The 15553-nt window shown below is 38.6% G+C and overlaps 1 protein-coding gene across 1 annotated transcript in view; it reads left to right on the plus strand.

Annotated features, from left to right (window-relative positions):
* Nucleotides 1-15553, plus strand: part of LOC102837054 (chromosome unknown open reading frame, human C20orf26) — a 529862-nt gene that overhangs the window by 373875 nt on the left and 140434 nt on the right. The window contains exon 21 of the mRNA XM_006860747.1: nucleotides 9561-9853. Within this exon, the coding sequence (XP_006860809.1) occupies nucleotides 9561-9853 (293 nt within the window). The remainder of the gene's footprint in view (nucleotides 1-9560; nucleotides 9854-15553) is intronic.

The following is a 15553-nucleotide window of genomic DNA, read 5'->3' on the forward strand; positions in this document are numbered from 1 at the left end:
GTTATGGAATTCTCTTTCTTTGAAATGTTATCCATAGTTTGCCTTTGCATGTTGTTGTTGTGTGCTGTGGAGTCAATTCCGGCCCATAGCAACCCTGTACAGGGTTTCCGAGGCTGTAAATCTCTGCGGGAGCAGAAAGCCTCATCTTTCTCCTGCGGAACAGCTGATAGTTTCGAACTGTTGACCTTGCGGTTCACAGCCCGATCGTAACCACTACGCTACCAGAGCTCCTTTGCATAGTCAATAATAAAACACAGTTAACGTATTTTTGGTATTCTGTGCTTTCAGCCAAGATCCATCTGATGTCAGTTATGATACCCTTTCCTCCATGTGCTTTTCTGAATTTGGCTTGAATTTCTGGCAGCTCACTGTTGATGTTCCACAACAACCGTTTTTAATTATCTTCAGCAAAATGAAGAGAAACAGCTGTAAATATCCATTGAAAATCGGAACATGGAATGTATGAAGTATGAATATGGGAAAATGGAAGTTGTCAAAAATGAAATGGAATGTATAAACACCAATATCTGAGGCATTAGTGAGCTGAAATGGACTGGTATTGGCCATTTTGAATCTGACAACCACATGGTTTACTATGCAGGGGATGACAAATTGAAGAGGAATAGTGCTGCATTCACTGTCAAAAAGAACATATCCAGATCAGTCATGAGGTCCAACGCTGTGTGTTATAGGATAATATCCATGCGCCTATAGGGAAGCCCAGGAGCTCTGGTAGTGTAATGGTTACGAATCGGGCTGCAAACCATAAGGTCAGCGGTTCGAAACTACCAGCCGCTCCGGGGGAGAAAGATGAGGCTTTCTACTCCCGTAAGGATTTACACCCTCGGAAACCCTGTACAGGGTCGCTATGGGTCGGAACCGACTCAAAGGCACTTAACAACAACAACAACAATAGGGAAGCCCATTTAATACCACTATTATTCAAATTTATGCACAAACCACTAAAGCCAGTGAGGATGAAACAGAAGAATTCTACCAACTTCTTCAATCTGAAATCTATCAAACATGCAATCAAGATGTATTAATCATTGCTGGTGATTAGAATTCAAAGGTTGGGAGCAAAGAGGAAGGATCAGTAGTTGGAAAATATGGCCTTGGTGATAGAAATCATACTGGAGAACGCATGATAGAATTCTGTAAAACAAATGATTTGTTCATTTCAAATACCTTCTTTAGACAGACTAAGAGATGACTATACACATGGACCTCACCAGATGGAATACACAGAAATCAAATTGACTACATCTGTGGAAGGAGACTATGGAAAAGCTCCATATCATCAGTGGAAATAAGGCCAGGGGCAGACTGTGGAACAGACCATCAATTACTCATATGCAAATTCAAACTGAAGCTGAAGAAAATGAAAACAAGTCCACAAAGCCAAAATATGACCTTGAATATATCCCACCTGAATTTAGAAATCATATGAAGAACAAATTTGATGCATTAAACACTAAAGACCAAAGACCAGAATGGTGGGATGACATCAAGAACATCATACATGAAGTAAGCAAAAAGTTACTGAGAAGACAAGAAAGAAGGAAAAGGGCAAAGTGGATGTCAGAAGAGACACTGAAACTTGCTCTCCAGCATAGAGATGCTAAAGCAAATGGAAGAAATAAGGAGGTCCAAGAGCTGAACAGAAAATTTCAAAGATCAGCTCGAGAATATAAAGTCAAATATTACAATAAAATGTGCAAAGATCTGGAATCAGAAAACCAAAAAGGAAGAACATGCTCAGCATTTCTCAAGCTGGGGGAACTGAAGAAAAAATTCAAGCCTCGACTTTCGTTATTGAAAGATTCTCTAGGCAAATTATTGAATGATGCAGAAAGCATCAAAAGAAGATGGAAGGAATACACAGTCATTGTACCAAAAGGAAATGGTTAATGTTCAACTGTTTCAAGAGGTAGCATATGATCAAGAGCCAATGATACTGAATGAAGAAGTTCAAGGTGCATTGAAGGAATTGGCAAAGAACAAAGCACCAGGAATTAATGGAATAAAAATTGAAATCTTTCAAGAAAGTTAGGCAGTACAGGAGGCACTCACTCATCTATGCCAAGAAATTTGGAAGACAACTTTCTGGCTGACTGATTGGAAGAGATCCATATTTGTGCCCATTCCAAAGAGAGTTTACCCAACAGAATGCGGAAATCATTGGACAATCTCTATGATATCCCATGTGAGTAAAGTTTTGCTAAAGGTAATACAGAAACGGCTACAATCATACATTGACAGAGAACTTCCAGAGGTTCAAGCTGGATTTAGAAGAGGCCATGGAATGAGAGATATCATTGCTGATGTCTGATGGATCTTGGCTGAAAGCAGAGAATATCAGAAAGATGTTTACCTATGCTTTATTAACTATGCAAAGGCTTTCGATTGTGTGGATCATGACAAGCCATGGACAACATTGCAAAGCATGAGTATTCCTTAACACTTAAAACTGTGCTCATGAGGAATCTGTACATGGACCAAGAGGCAGTTGTTCGTACAGAACATGGAAACACTGAATGTTTTAAAATTAGGAAAGGTGTGCGACAAGGTTGCATTCTTAGACCATTCTTATTCAACCTGTATGCTGCGCATATAATCCAAGAAGCTGGGTTCTATGAAGAAAAATGTGGCATCAGGATTGGAGGAAGACTCATTCATTAACAACCTGCGATATGCAGATGATATAACCTTGCTTGCTGAAAGTGAAGAGGACTTGAAATACTTACTGATGAATATCAAAGAGCACAGCAGTTGATATGGATTGCATGTCATTGTAAAGAAAACAAACATACTCACCACTGGACCAATAAGCAGCATTCTTATCAATGGAGAAAATATTGAAGCTGTCAAGGACTCCATGCTTCTTGTATCAACTGTCAATACTAATGGAAGCAGTGGACAAGAAATCAAATGACATATTGCCTTGGGCAAATCTGCTACACAAGAATTTGTAAAGTCTTGAAGAGTAAAGATGTCAATTTAAGGACTAAGGTGTGCCTGACCCGAGCCATGATATTTTCAGTAACCTCATATGCATGCGAAAGCTGGACAGTGAATCAGGAAAACTGTAGAATAATTGATGCTTTTAAGTTACGGTCTTAGAGGAGAATATTGAAAGTGCCATGGGCTGCCAAAAGAACCAATAGATCCATTTTGGGAAAAGTGCAGCCAGAATGCTCTTTGGAGGCCAAAGATGGCCAAACTTTGTCTCTCATACTCCGGACATATTGTCAGGAAGGACCAGTTGCTGGAGAAGGATATCGTGTTTGGTAAGGTGGAGGGTCAGGAAAAAAAGTGGAAAAGCCCCAACGAGATGGATTGGCCAAGTGGCAGCATCGATGGACTCAAGTGTGGCAACAGTAGTGAGGTTGGCCTAGGATTGGGCAGTGTTTCATTCTGCTCTGCATAAGATCACTAAGGGTTGGTACTGACTCGATAGCACCTAACAACAACAACAATTAGAGTATTTCTACATGTACATTTCAGTGACATTGATTACATTCTTCAATTTGTATAACCTTTCTTGGTATCTCACCATTCTTAACACAAACTCACTTACTCCTAAACATCTCCTCTAACCTTTCAAGTTGGTGTTGACAACTTGATCACATGTAGACATTTGTTTAAAACAGCTCAAGGTAGACATTCTTTACTAATTAAACTAAATTATTATTTAGTCAAGATGATTTCAGGGAATAATTTCATTTTAATCTTAGGGCAGCACTTTCAGGGGTTCACCCAGTGTTAGTGCTTCAGAAAAAAATGGCATCTATTGCACATTTTCACTTCTTTTGATCAGGATTCGTCTATAAAATCTTTGACCAAACTGTTTTGTACAAGACAGCCGGGCAGCATCCTTTTCTTCTGGATAGCCTTAACTAATGCCAAATTTTATATCAGCATAAACACAAACTTACTTCTTCCCAAAATGACTCCTCCTCTTCCCCTCCCTTCCACCCCTCGTAACCACTAATAAACTCTGATTTCTAAGTTGTTGTTGTTAAGTGCCGTCGGGTCAATTCCAACCCATAGTGACCCTGTATATGGTTTCCAAGGAGCAGCTAGTGCACTTTAACCACTGACCTTGCATTTCAAACGACTTTGCAGTCTGACACATTAACTCATAGCACCATACCAGGACTCTAATTCTATACATTTGCCTATTATTGTCATTTCATACAATTGAGATCATAAAATATTTATCTTTTTGTGAGTTGCTTATTTCACCCAGGATAGTATTTTCAAGGTTTAGCTATATTGTAACATATATCAGGACTTAATTTCTCTTTATGACTGCTTTCATTGCATAGATGCACCACATTTTGTTTATCCATTCATTCTTGATGGGCATTTAGGTTGTTTCCACCTTTGGTTATTTAAATAATGCTGCATTGAGCATTGGTGTACATATGTTCACATCACTGCCTTGAAGTCCTTGAGTATACATCTAGAAATGGAATTTCTGGGTCATATGGTGTTGCTGTTGGTAAGTGTCGTTGAGTTGTTTCCAACTCATAGAGGCCTTGTATGGGGTTTCTGAGGAGTGACTGGTGAGTTTGAACTGCTTGCCTAGTGATTCAAACCAACTTTGTGGTCCAGTGCTTATCCTACAGTGCCACACCAAGACTCCAAATCATTTGGTAGTTATATATTTAATTTTTTTTACAATGGTTGTACCATTTTGCTTTCCTATCAGCAATAGATAAGGATTTCAATTTCCCTGCATTATTACAAAAATTTTTTATTTTCCTTTTATAAAAAATCTTAGCCATATTTGTGGTTGCTGTTATTAAGTATAACTGAGACAGGTCTGACTCACAGTGCCCTTGTATAGGGTTTCTGAGGCTGTAAATCTTTGTGGGAGTAAAAAAACTTCATCTTTCTCCTGTGGGGTGGCTGGTGGGCTTGAATCGCCAACCTTGTGGTTTGTAGTCTAGTACCTATCATATGAAGTCACTGTGCTCCCTTAAGGTAACTAGAATTATTTGAAATTAGATTAGAATGTCTACAAATAAATATTTTTTAAATGAAAAACAGTTGCCCTCAGGCCAATTCTAATTCATGGTAACCCCATGTGTGTCAGAATAAAATTGTGTTCCATATGTTTTTTAATGAGTGATTTTTCAAAGGTGGATCACCAAACCATTCTTCCAAGGCACCTCTGGGCGAACTGAAACTCCCAACCTTTCAATAGCAGCTGAGCACATCAACAACTTGCATCATAGTTTGAAAATAGAATGTTATAAGAGCTTTTGCTCTTTGAATGGAAAAGCTCCACCCTCTCAAGCTGCCCATATGCAGACTTCCAGACCCGGCAGCACTGTGAGTCTGATGAAAAGCCCATCTCACAGAGCAATTACTAAAAGGCATTGTGGATGAGACTGGCATCTTAAACTAAGAGTCATGTTGGGCTTTGTTGTTGTTGTTAAGTGCCATTAAGTTGGTTCCGATCCATAGCAACCTCATAAAGGGTTTCCAAGGAGCAGCTGGTGAGCTTGAACCACCAACCTTGTAGTTACACACCTAAATTTAACTGAAAATGAGCGTTGTTTGGCATGCGTATTTTAAAAGGGCAGAAGACCTCAAACCTTTGCCTTGCAAACTGAACCTTTGTTCTACTACTCAGTCAGGATTCAGGGATCTATCTGAGCAACTCAGTCAGGATTCAGGGATCGAAGCAGGTAGGTACCTGGATCATTTCAGCAGCATGCTGGCTCTTTCAGCCTAGGAACATGCAGCTCACTGAGGAATGCTGTGTTAGCACACCTGAATGCCAAGAACATCCAGACCAGAGCATGGCCATGTCCTAGTGATGGCTTACTGGAAAGGCCCTTCCCTGTGGCTTCAGTGTCCTCTCAGCTCCTGTATTCCAGGAACAGAAACAGGAGGGAGTTGTCTAGACGCTGTTACACTCATAGAAGTAAACTAAATTTATCTTAGTTCATTTTTTTCCTAAGCAAGTAAGTTAAACCATCACACCTCCTTTCAATTTTAGACTGTAATCTACTTTTGCATAATTTATTAACCATAAAACCAGTTGTTTATTTTGACTTGTAAAGTTCATTTTCAGTCAGTTTCATAAACAGGTAAGAAATATATAGGTTCATAGATTCAGTGAAGTAGGAACACATTTTGCAGTAAAATTGTTGTATCCTTGTCTGAAAGGTATAGTTTGTTTATGACAGGGTAAAAATGTCAATCAATGTCATAAATAGCTTGTAAACAAAACAAAACAAACTTACTGTTGGAGACTGATTCAACTCATGGCAACCCTTGTATGTCTGAGTGGAACTCCGAGGGGACTTCATGGAAAATTGAATTAAAAGAGAACAGATTTGGAGAAAAATATGGACTAAAACTCAAAATCATTAAAAAAAAAAAAAAAAAAAACACCCAAAAATCAATACAGCTAACTGATTAGGTAGAGACTGGCAGAACCCCACAGACTATGACCCTTAGTCATGATTTAGATCGGGAACTGAACTCACCCCAATGACTTAACCAAACAAGAGACAGGGCTGTAAAGGGAACAGTAACACTAGTAAGATAGTAACACCTTGTTGTTGTTGTTAAGTGCTATCAAGTAGGTTCTGACCCATAGCGATCCTGTGTAGGGTTCCCAGGGAGTGGCTGGTGAGCTTGAACCGCTGACCTTGTGGTTCAAACCGACCTTGAAGTCCAGTGCATTAGCTCACAGTGCCACACCAGGGCTCCAACTTGATTGATTACATCTTAAGAGTAATCAATAATTTGAGACTTTAAAAGGCCACATTTACCTAGTGATAAAGTTCAGAAAGAACAGATTTGATGCATTAGAAACTAATGACAGAAAACCAGAAGAGTTGTGGGATGAAACAAGAACATCATCATACAGGAAGAAAGCAAAAGGTGATTAAGGAGACAAAAAAGAAAAGATCCAAATGGATGTCAGAAGAGGCTCTGAAACTTGCTCTCCAGACTGGAGATGCTAAAGCAAATGGAAGACATGAGAAGGTAAAAGAACTGAACAAAAAATCTCAAAGAGCATTTCGAGAATACAAAGTCTAATATCATAATGAAATGTGCAAGCACATTGAGTTAGATATCCAAAATGTAAGAACATGCTCAGAAAGACCTGAGGAAAACATTTAAGCCTCAACTTCCAGTAGTAAACACTGGATGCACTCACTCATCTATGCCAAGAAATTTGAAACCTGGCCAACTGCTTGGAAGAGATCCATATTTGTGCCCATTCCAAAGAGAGATGAACCAATGGAGTGCAGAAATCATTGGACAATAGCATTAATATAATATGCAAGTAAAATTTTGCTGAAAATTTAAAAACAGCTGCAACAGTACATTGACAAGGAACTTCCAGAGGTTCAAGCCAAATTCAAATGAGGATGTGGAATCAGGATATTATCGCTGATGTCAAATGGATCTTGGCTGAAAGCAGAGAATACCAGAGAGATATTTATCTGTGCCTTATTGTGTATACAAAGGCTTCAACTGTGTGAATCATGACAAGCTATGGACAACATTGCAAAGTATGAGTATTCTGGAACTCTTAATTTTGCTCATGAGGAACCTATACATAGACCAAGAGGCATTCATTCCAACAGAACAAGGGAACATGACTTAAAATAAAGAAAGGTGTGTGCCAGGGTTGTATTCTTTTACCATACATATTCAATCTGAATCAAGAAATTGCTTCATATAATTGAGAAACTGGATTATATGAAGAAGAATGTGACATCAGGATTGGACGAAGACTGATTAACATCTTGCAATATGTAGATGATATAACCTTGCTTGCTGAAAATGAAGAGGACTTAAAATACTTACTGATGAAGATCAAAGACAACAGCCTTCAGTATGGGTTGAACCTCAATGTAAAGAAAACAAAAATCCTCGCCACTTGGCCAGTAAGTAACATCATGGTAAATGGAGAAAAGATTAAAGTTGTCAAAAACTTCATTTTGCTTGGGTCTACCATCAACACTCACAGAAGCAGCAGTCAAGAAATCAAATGATGTATTACATTAGCTAAATCTGCTGCACAAAACCTCTTTAAACGGTTCAAGACTAAAGAGGTCAGGTTGAGGGCTAAGGTGTGCCTGACCCAAGCCATAATATGAATGTTGAACAATGAGTAAGGAAGACCTTAGAAGAATTGATGCATTTGAGTTACACTGTTGGAGGAGAATATTAAACGTACCAAGGACTGTCAGAAGAACAATCAAATCTATGATGGATGAACTACAAGCAGAATGTTTTAGAAGCCAAGATAACCAGACTTTGTCTGTCATACTTCTAACATATTATAAGCAGGAGGAATGGAAACAGGAAACACAAGGAGGAAGTGGGATAAGCAATGTAACATTGTGGGGATAACAATAAATAAGATAAAACAAAATGTATATGAATTGTTGAATGGAAAAGTGATCTGCTCTGTAAACCATCATACAATTCACAGTAAAAAGCTAAAAAAAAAAAAAAAAGATGGTGGCATCTTCCCAAGAACTTTTGAATCCCCATCATATACTCCAAAGATTTTCAATGGCTACTTTTTGTTTTTTGGAAATATATTACCAGGTTTTTCTTTCAAGAGACTTCTAGAAGGACTGGAGTCTTAAACATTCTGGTTAGCAGCCAAGCATGTTAACCATTTGCACCACAGCACATAAATAGCACATAAATATTTCACTCATTTAATTTTCATACTTGATCTAAAAACTGATGAAATTTTTAGAATAACATATCAAACTATTTCTGTAGCATTTTAAAGAAGCATAAATGTATTGATTGGGCTGTTATTATCTTGGTGATTGGTTGTGGATATATACCATGGAGTCAGGTCTGACTCATAGCGACCCTATATAGGGTTTCTGAGGCTGTAAATCTTTATGGGAGCAGAAAGCCTTTTCTTTCCCCCATGGAACCACTGGTAGTTTTAAACTACTGACTGAGAGATTAGCAGTCTAACTTGGGTATGCCTTTAAAGATTATTTTGTCAGTCTCTTGCTAGCTCTTGACCCTTCAAGTACTAAAAATCAGAAATTGAATTTCTATATAATTATCTGTTGAGAAGCAGATTATTCTAGTCCTTATTTATCGTAGAAGGAAATTTTTTTTCTTAAAATCAACCCAGTTCAATACTTAAGTATTAAAATATCATCAGTAACATCATGTGCATGCTTACTTTAATGGCTTTTTTCATCTTTTAAAAAAACTTGCATAGATTGCAAACCTTAGTAATTTTATTCCTTTAATAAATATAGCAAGTAGGAAACAAAATCCAGATGCAAGGTTTTGTGCTATGCAGTTTTTTATTCAGCATAATTTCAACTTTCAAATTATAGGAACACAAATGAATGTCCTACTTTTGTGTTTAAAGTACTTGACTACTTTGTGGGATGTCACCGTTGCTAGGTAACACCACTAGCTTCCCTACAATGTGAAAATAAGAGGGTTATTGGAAGCAATTCCCAATTATTAGCATTTGGCTAATAAGGTTTTTGAAAAACTGTGTATCTTAGCATTTTTCTGCCTTTTTCTAGGGAATGTCATTGTCTATGGGAACACACTTGACACTTACACCACGGTGGAAACGCTCTTAAACCTCGGTGTCAGAGGTTCCAGCATCTACCTCGTGCAGCCTCCGTCCACCTCCACCATCACCTGTATCAATAACTACTCAGTGAAAAGCGCAGTGGAAGAGGCACTTGGAACAGCCAGAGTTACCATCTACCAGGATGCACTCCTGGCACAGTGGAACGATGGACAGTACCCGGACCCCATCAAATATGCCAGTTTCACCACGCCCACCAAGCCTTTCAGACTTCAGTGCTCGGTGAGTAACCCCTGTGAACCGCAGTCACTGAGACGGGATTGGGGAAAGTAGTCGCCTGTCAGGAGTTTTGGAGTCTCGAAGGATTGCTGGGAGTGGATTTATAGTCACAGATTTTGAGTTTCATTTTCTAAGTGTTCAGTTTATCTATTTCTGAGTGACTTAAGATAGCAAAAGTAAATTACTATTATTATTATAATTATCGCTCCTTGTTCTGGAAGTTGACTGGGCTCAACTGGGAGTTTGTGGGATTACTTGAGGGGCAGTCTCCCATGGCATTGCAGTCAGACAGCAGCTAGGGATGGAGTCATTTGACTTACATATCTGACTATTGATGCTGTTGCTATTGTTGTTAGGTACCATCGAGTCGGTACTGACTCATAGCAACCCTATGCACAACACAACGAAACACTGTCCAGTCCTGGGCCACAATTGTTGCCACATTTGAGCCCATTGATGCTGCCACTTGCCCAATCCATCTCATTGGGGGGTCTTCCTCTTTTTCTCTGACCCTCCACCTTACAAACATGATATCCTTCTCCTGTGACTGGTCCCTCCTGACAATATGTCCAAAGTATGAGAGAGGAAGTTTGGCCATTCTGGCCTCCAAGCAGCACTCTGGCTGTACTTTTTCCAACACAGATCTGTTGGTTCTTTTGGAAGCCCATGGCACTTCAATATTCTCCTCCAAGACTATAACTTGAAAACATCAATTCTTCTCCAGTTTTCCTCATTCACTGTCCAGCTTTCGCATGCATATGAGGTTATTGAAAATACCATGGCTTGGGTCAGGTGCACCTTAGTCCTCAAATTGACATCTTTGCTCTTCAAGACTTTACAAAGTCTTGTGTAGCAGATTTGCCAAAGGCAATATGTCATTTAATTTCTTGACTGCTGCTTCCATTAGTGTTGATAGTTGATCCAAGAAGAATGAAGTCTTTGACAGCATCAATCTTTTCTCCGTTGATAGGAGTGTTGTTTATAGGTCCAGTGGTAAGGATGTTTGTTTTCTTTACAATGAGATGCAATCCATACTGAATGCTGTGCTCTTTGATCTTCATCAGTAGGTATTTTAAGTCCTCTTCATTTTCAGCAAGCAAGGTTATATCATCTGCATATCGCAGGTTGTTAATGAGTCTTCCTCCAATCCTGATGCCATGTTTTTCTTCATAGAACCCAGCTTCACGGATTATATGCTCAGCATGCAGGTTGAATAAGTATGGTCAAAGAATACAGCCCTGTCACACACTTTCTTAATTTTAAACCATTCAGTGTTCCTGTGTTCTGTACGAACAACTGCCTCTTGGTCCGTGTACAGATTCCTCATAAGCATAATTTTTAGTGTTCAGGAATACTCATGCTTTACAATGTTGTCCACAGCTTTTCATGATTCACACAATCAAAAGCCTTTGCATAGTCAATAAAGCACAGGTAAACATCTTTCTGATATTCTCTGCTTTCAGCCAAGATTCATCGGACATTAGCAATGATATCCCTCGTTTCACATCCACTTCTGGCTTGAACCTCTGGAAGTTCTCTATCAATATATGCTTGTAGCCGTTTCTGTATTACCTTTAGTAAAACTTTACTCACATGAGATATCAAAGATATTTTCCAATGATTTCCGCATTCCATTGGGTCAACTCTCTTTGGAATGGGCACAAATATGGATCTCTTCCAATCAGTTGGCCAGATAGTTGTCTTCCAAATTTCTTGGCACAGATGAGTAAGTGCCTCCAGTGCTGCCTCACTTTCTTTAAAGATTTCCATTTTTATTCCTGGTGCCTTGTTCTTTGCCAATTCCTTCAGCACACCTTGAACTTCTTCCTTCAGTATAATTGGCTCTTGATTATATTGCTACCTCTTGAAACAGTTGAACATCAACAATTTTCTTTTGGTACAGTGACTCTGTGTATTCCTTCCATCTTCTTTTGATACTTTCTGCATCATTCAATAATTTACCCAGAGAATCCTTCAATAACGAAAGTCAAGGCTTGAATTTTTCTTCAGTTTCCCCAGCTTGAGAAATGCTGAGCATGTTCTTTCCTTTTGGTGTTCTGACTCCAGATATTTACACATTTCATCGTAATATTTGGCTTTGTCTTCTAGAACTGACCTTTGACATTTTCTGTTCAGCTCTTGTACCTCCTTATTTCTTCCATTTGCTTTACCATCTCTATGCTGGAGAGCAAGTTTCAGTGTCCTTTCTGACATTCATTTTGACCTTTTCCTTCTTTCTTGTTTTCTCAATGACTTTTTGCTTTCTTCATGTATGATGTTCTTGATGTCATCCCACAACTCTTCCTGTCTTCGGTCTTTAGTGTTTAATGTATCAAATCTGTTCTTCAGATGACCTCTAAATTCTCGAGGATATATTCAAGGTCATATGTTGGCTCTCGTGGACTTGTTTTCATTTTCTTCAGCTTCAGTTTGAATTTGCATATGAGTAATTGATGGTCTGTTCCACAGTCTGCCCCGGCCTTGTTTTCACTGATGATATGGAGCTTTCCCATCATCTCTTTCCACAGATGTAGTCAATCTGATTTCTCTGTATTCCATCTGGTGAAGTTCATGTGTATATTCATCTCTTATGCTGTCTAAAGAAGCTATTTGAAATGAACAAATCATTGATTTTCTAGAATTCTACCATGCGATCTCCAGCATCATTTCTATCACCAAGGCCATGTTTTTCAACTACTGATCCTTCCTCTTTGTTCCCAACCTTTGCATTCCAATCACCAGTAAGGGTCAATACATCTTGATTGCATGTTTGAGCATTTTCAGATTGAAGAAGTTGGTAGAATTCTTCTATTTCATCCTCACTGGCTTTAGTGGTTGATGCATGAATTTGAATAATAGTGGTATTAACTGGGCTTCCCTGTAGGTGCATGGATATTATCCTATCGCAGACAGGGTTGTATCTCATTCATGACTGATCTGTATATGTTCTTTTTGACAATGAATGCAAGAGCATTCCTCTTTAATTTGTCATTCCCGGCATAGTAAACCATGTGGTTGTCAGATTCAGAATGGCCAGTACCAGTCCATTTCAGCTCACTAATGCCTAAGATATTGATGCTAGCTAAACTCAAATTGCAGTTAGATCAGAACTTATACCTGACCTTTTCATGAGACTAAATAGATAGCTAGATAGAGCAAGTGCCATACAGAAACAATGTCCCCTTTCATGACAGCCTCAGAAGTCAAGAAGCCTCACTTCCGCTACATTCTATGTAGGCAAGTCACTAAAGCCAGTCCATATTTCAAGGGGGGCAGGGATTAGACTGCACTTCTGAATGTGAAAAATTTAGAATGTGTGATAGACATTGGTTAAGCATTGAGCTGCTAAATGAAAGGCTGGCAGGAGGAAGATGTAACAATCTTGGTTCATAAAAATAACAGCATTGGAAACCCTTTGGAGCAATTGTACTCTGTCTTAAGTTTTCTATGAGTCAGAATCAACTTAACAGTGATGGGTAAATTTCTTGAGAGTTTGCCATGCATTATATGCTACATGCTCATGTAATACATAACTGATCTAAAGTGAATCAACCCCATTTTACTTATGAGAGTATTGTGGTTCCAGGCTGAGTACCAACTCAATCAGGAGGGTTCTGTTGTCTGAGCTGCTCTTACACACTATAATTCTCAAAAATTAAATAGGAAAAGCTTATGGAGTATAGAGCCTTTGAAGGCTTATAGAAACTGAATTTCTCTTTGGGGATGCATAACAGCCCAACTTAACCTGTATCAATAGAGTTGCCAGCTCAGATGATTAGCAGAATCCAGGGAAGAAGGGAAGAGATAAGCAACCAATGATTCAAATTGAAAAGCAGAAGACCCCAAAGAGGTCAAGGTCAATGTGAGGACAGGAGCTATGTAGATCAAGGGTGTTTGATAGCAATTGTTATAAAGAATGCTACCTACTATCTAGTAGGCAACCAAGTTGGGGTGGAAGATTCATAGCAATGCCTTACCCCAGAGTTAGAGGTGTGTGTGTTGTGTGCCATTGAGGAGTTCTGACTCATAAAGACCCTATATAGGGTTTCAGTGAAGCAGCTGGTTAGTTTTAACTGCTGACCTGTAGTTATCGTCTAGTGCTTATCCAACAGTGTCACACCTGGGCTCAAAGTTGAAAGTGGTCAAGCTAAATTGAACCTTCTGATCTATGTTCCTCTAAGAGTCAAAAATGGGGACATACATCTCCCACCACAGTCTAGCTAGAGACTCAAAGATGATCAACAGCACAGGAGAGATTTCTCTGGAATCTTTTTTATTCTGAACGTCTATGGACATTTTGCATTTTGCTCTTTAGAATATATATTCATTTATGTACTCATTCTACAGAATGAGCACATACTATTAAGTCCCTGGCTCTGTCCAAGGTTCTGGAACTATAGCTGAGAAATGAGAGAAGTCAATTTCATTTTAATATAAAAGTGGTATTGTCTATACATGTATGTAACAATACTTATAGACAATAGGAAAAAAGTAAATGATTTTACCCAGATTATCCACCCAAAACTGTGATCCTGGAAAATGTGCCAAGTATATCATGATGAACTTCTGGAGGTGAGCACATACCTCATTTAGGAAGCAATTGTTTGACACAAGATTGCAATGAGTCGGAACTGACATGACAGCACTTAACAATAAAGATACACAAATCCATGGATGGTATGAATGGTGAAACACTTGACTGCTAACCAGTAGGTTGGCAGTTTGCATCCACCCAGAGGCTCCAGGGAAGGAAGCAATTGTTCTTGGACGTTTGAAACCCAGAGAACGTAGAAATCTTTCAACCGTACACGTCCCTCTTGCCATAACCAGGAAATCTTTTTTTTTTTATAGTTTTCGTATTATATGTACACACATATTGAAAAACCAGCAAGACAATATTGTAACTTTTATTTTAAAGTCATGTATATTTTTTAAAATGTAAGAAAAAGTCTTTTTTCTGTACCCAGGAGTTTTCCTTTTGTTTTCCCTCTCTCTTTTGTTTTTCTTTTCTGAAGGTTCATATTTCCCTCTGATACAATTTCCCTGTAGAGTGAAGAAATGGTATTTCCTAACCATTTCTTGTATTAAAGATATGCTGGGAACAAATTCTTTTAATTCTCCTCTACCCAAAAATATGTATTTTGTTTTAATTCTTGAGGGACATCTTTACTGAATATGGAATCCTGAATTGAAAGAATGCTTTTTCTTTCAGCACTTTGAAGATATCATCCCACCATCTTCTGGTTTTCATGAGTTTTTATAAAATCTTAACTGCCAATTAAATAATTCTTGTCCTGTATGTAATAATGTAATGTGTCATTTTCCCCTGGCAAATCTTAAGATTTTTCCTATATCTTTAGTTTTCAGCAGTGTGATGCTTTGGGACATGGAGGGTAGCTCTGTGATTATTATGTCTGTCGACATGACTTTCATTGAATTTGCCTTGATTGGGATTCACTGAGCTTCTTGAATTTATAAATGTATGCTGTTGCTGTTATTAAGTGCCCTTGAGTAAGTTCTGACTCATAGCAACCCTGTACAGGGTTTCTGAGGAGTGACTGGTGGGTTTGAACCGCCAAACTTGTGATCAAAGTCCAGTGCGTATCTTACAGCCCCACACTAAATTGAAAAAGTTATTGGCCTTTGTTTATTTAAATGTTTTCTGCCCCATTCTTCCTTCTTTTCCTCCTGGGACTCCAATTA

This window comes from Chrysochloris asiatica, unplaced genomic scaffold, assembly GCF_000296735.1.
Source record: "Chrysochloris asiatica unplaced genomic scaffold, ChrAsi1.0 scaffold00039, whole genome shotgun sequence".
NCBI lineage: Eukaryota > Metazoa > Chordata > Mammalia > Afrosoricida > Chrysochloridae > Chrysochloris > Chrysochloris asiatica.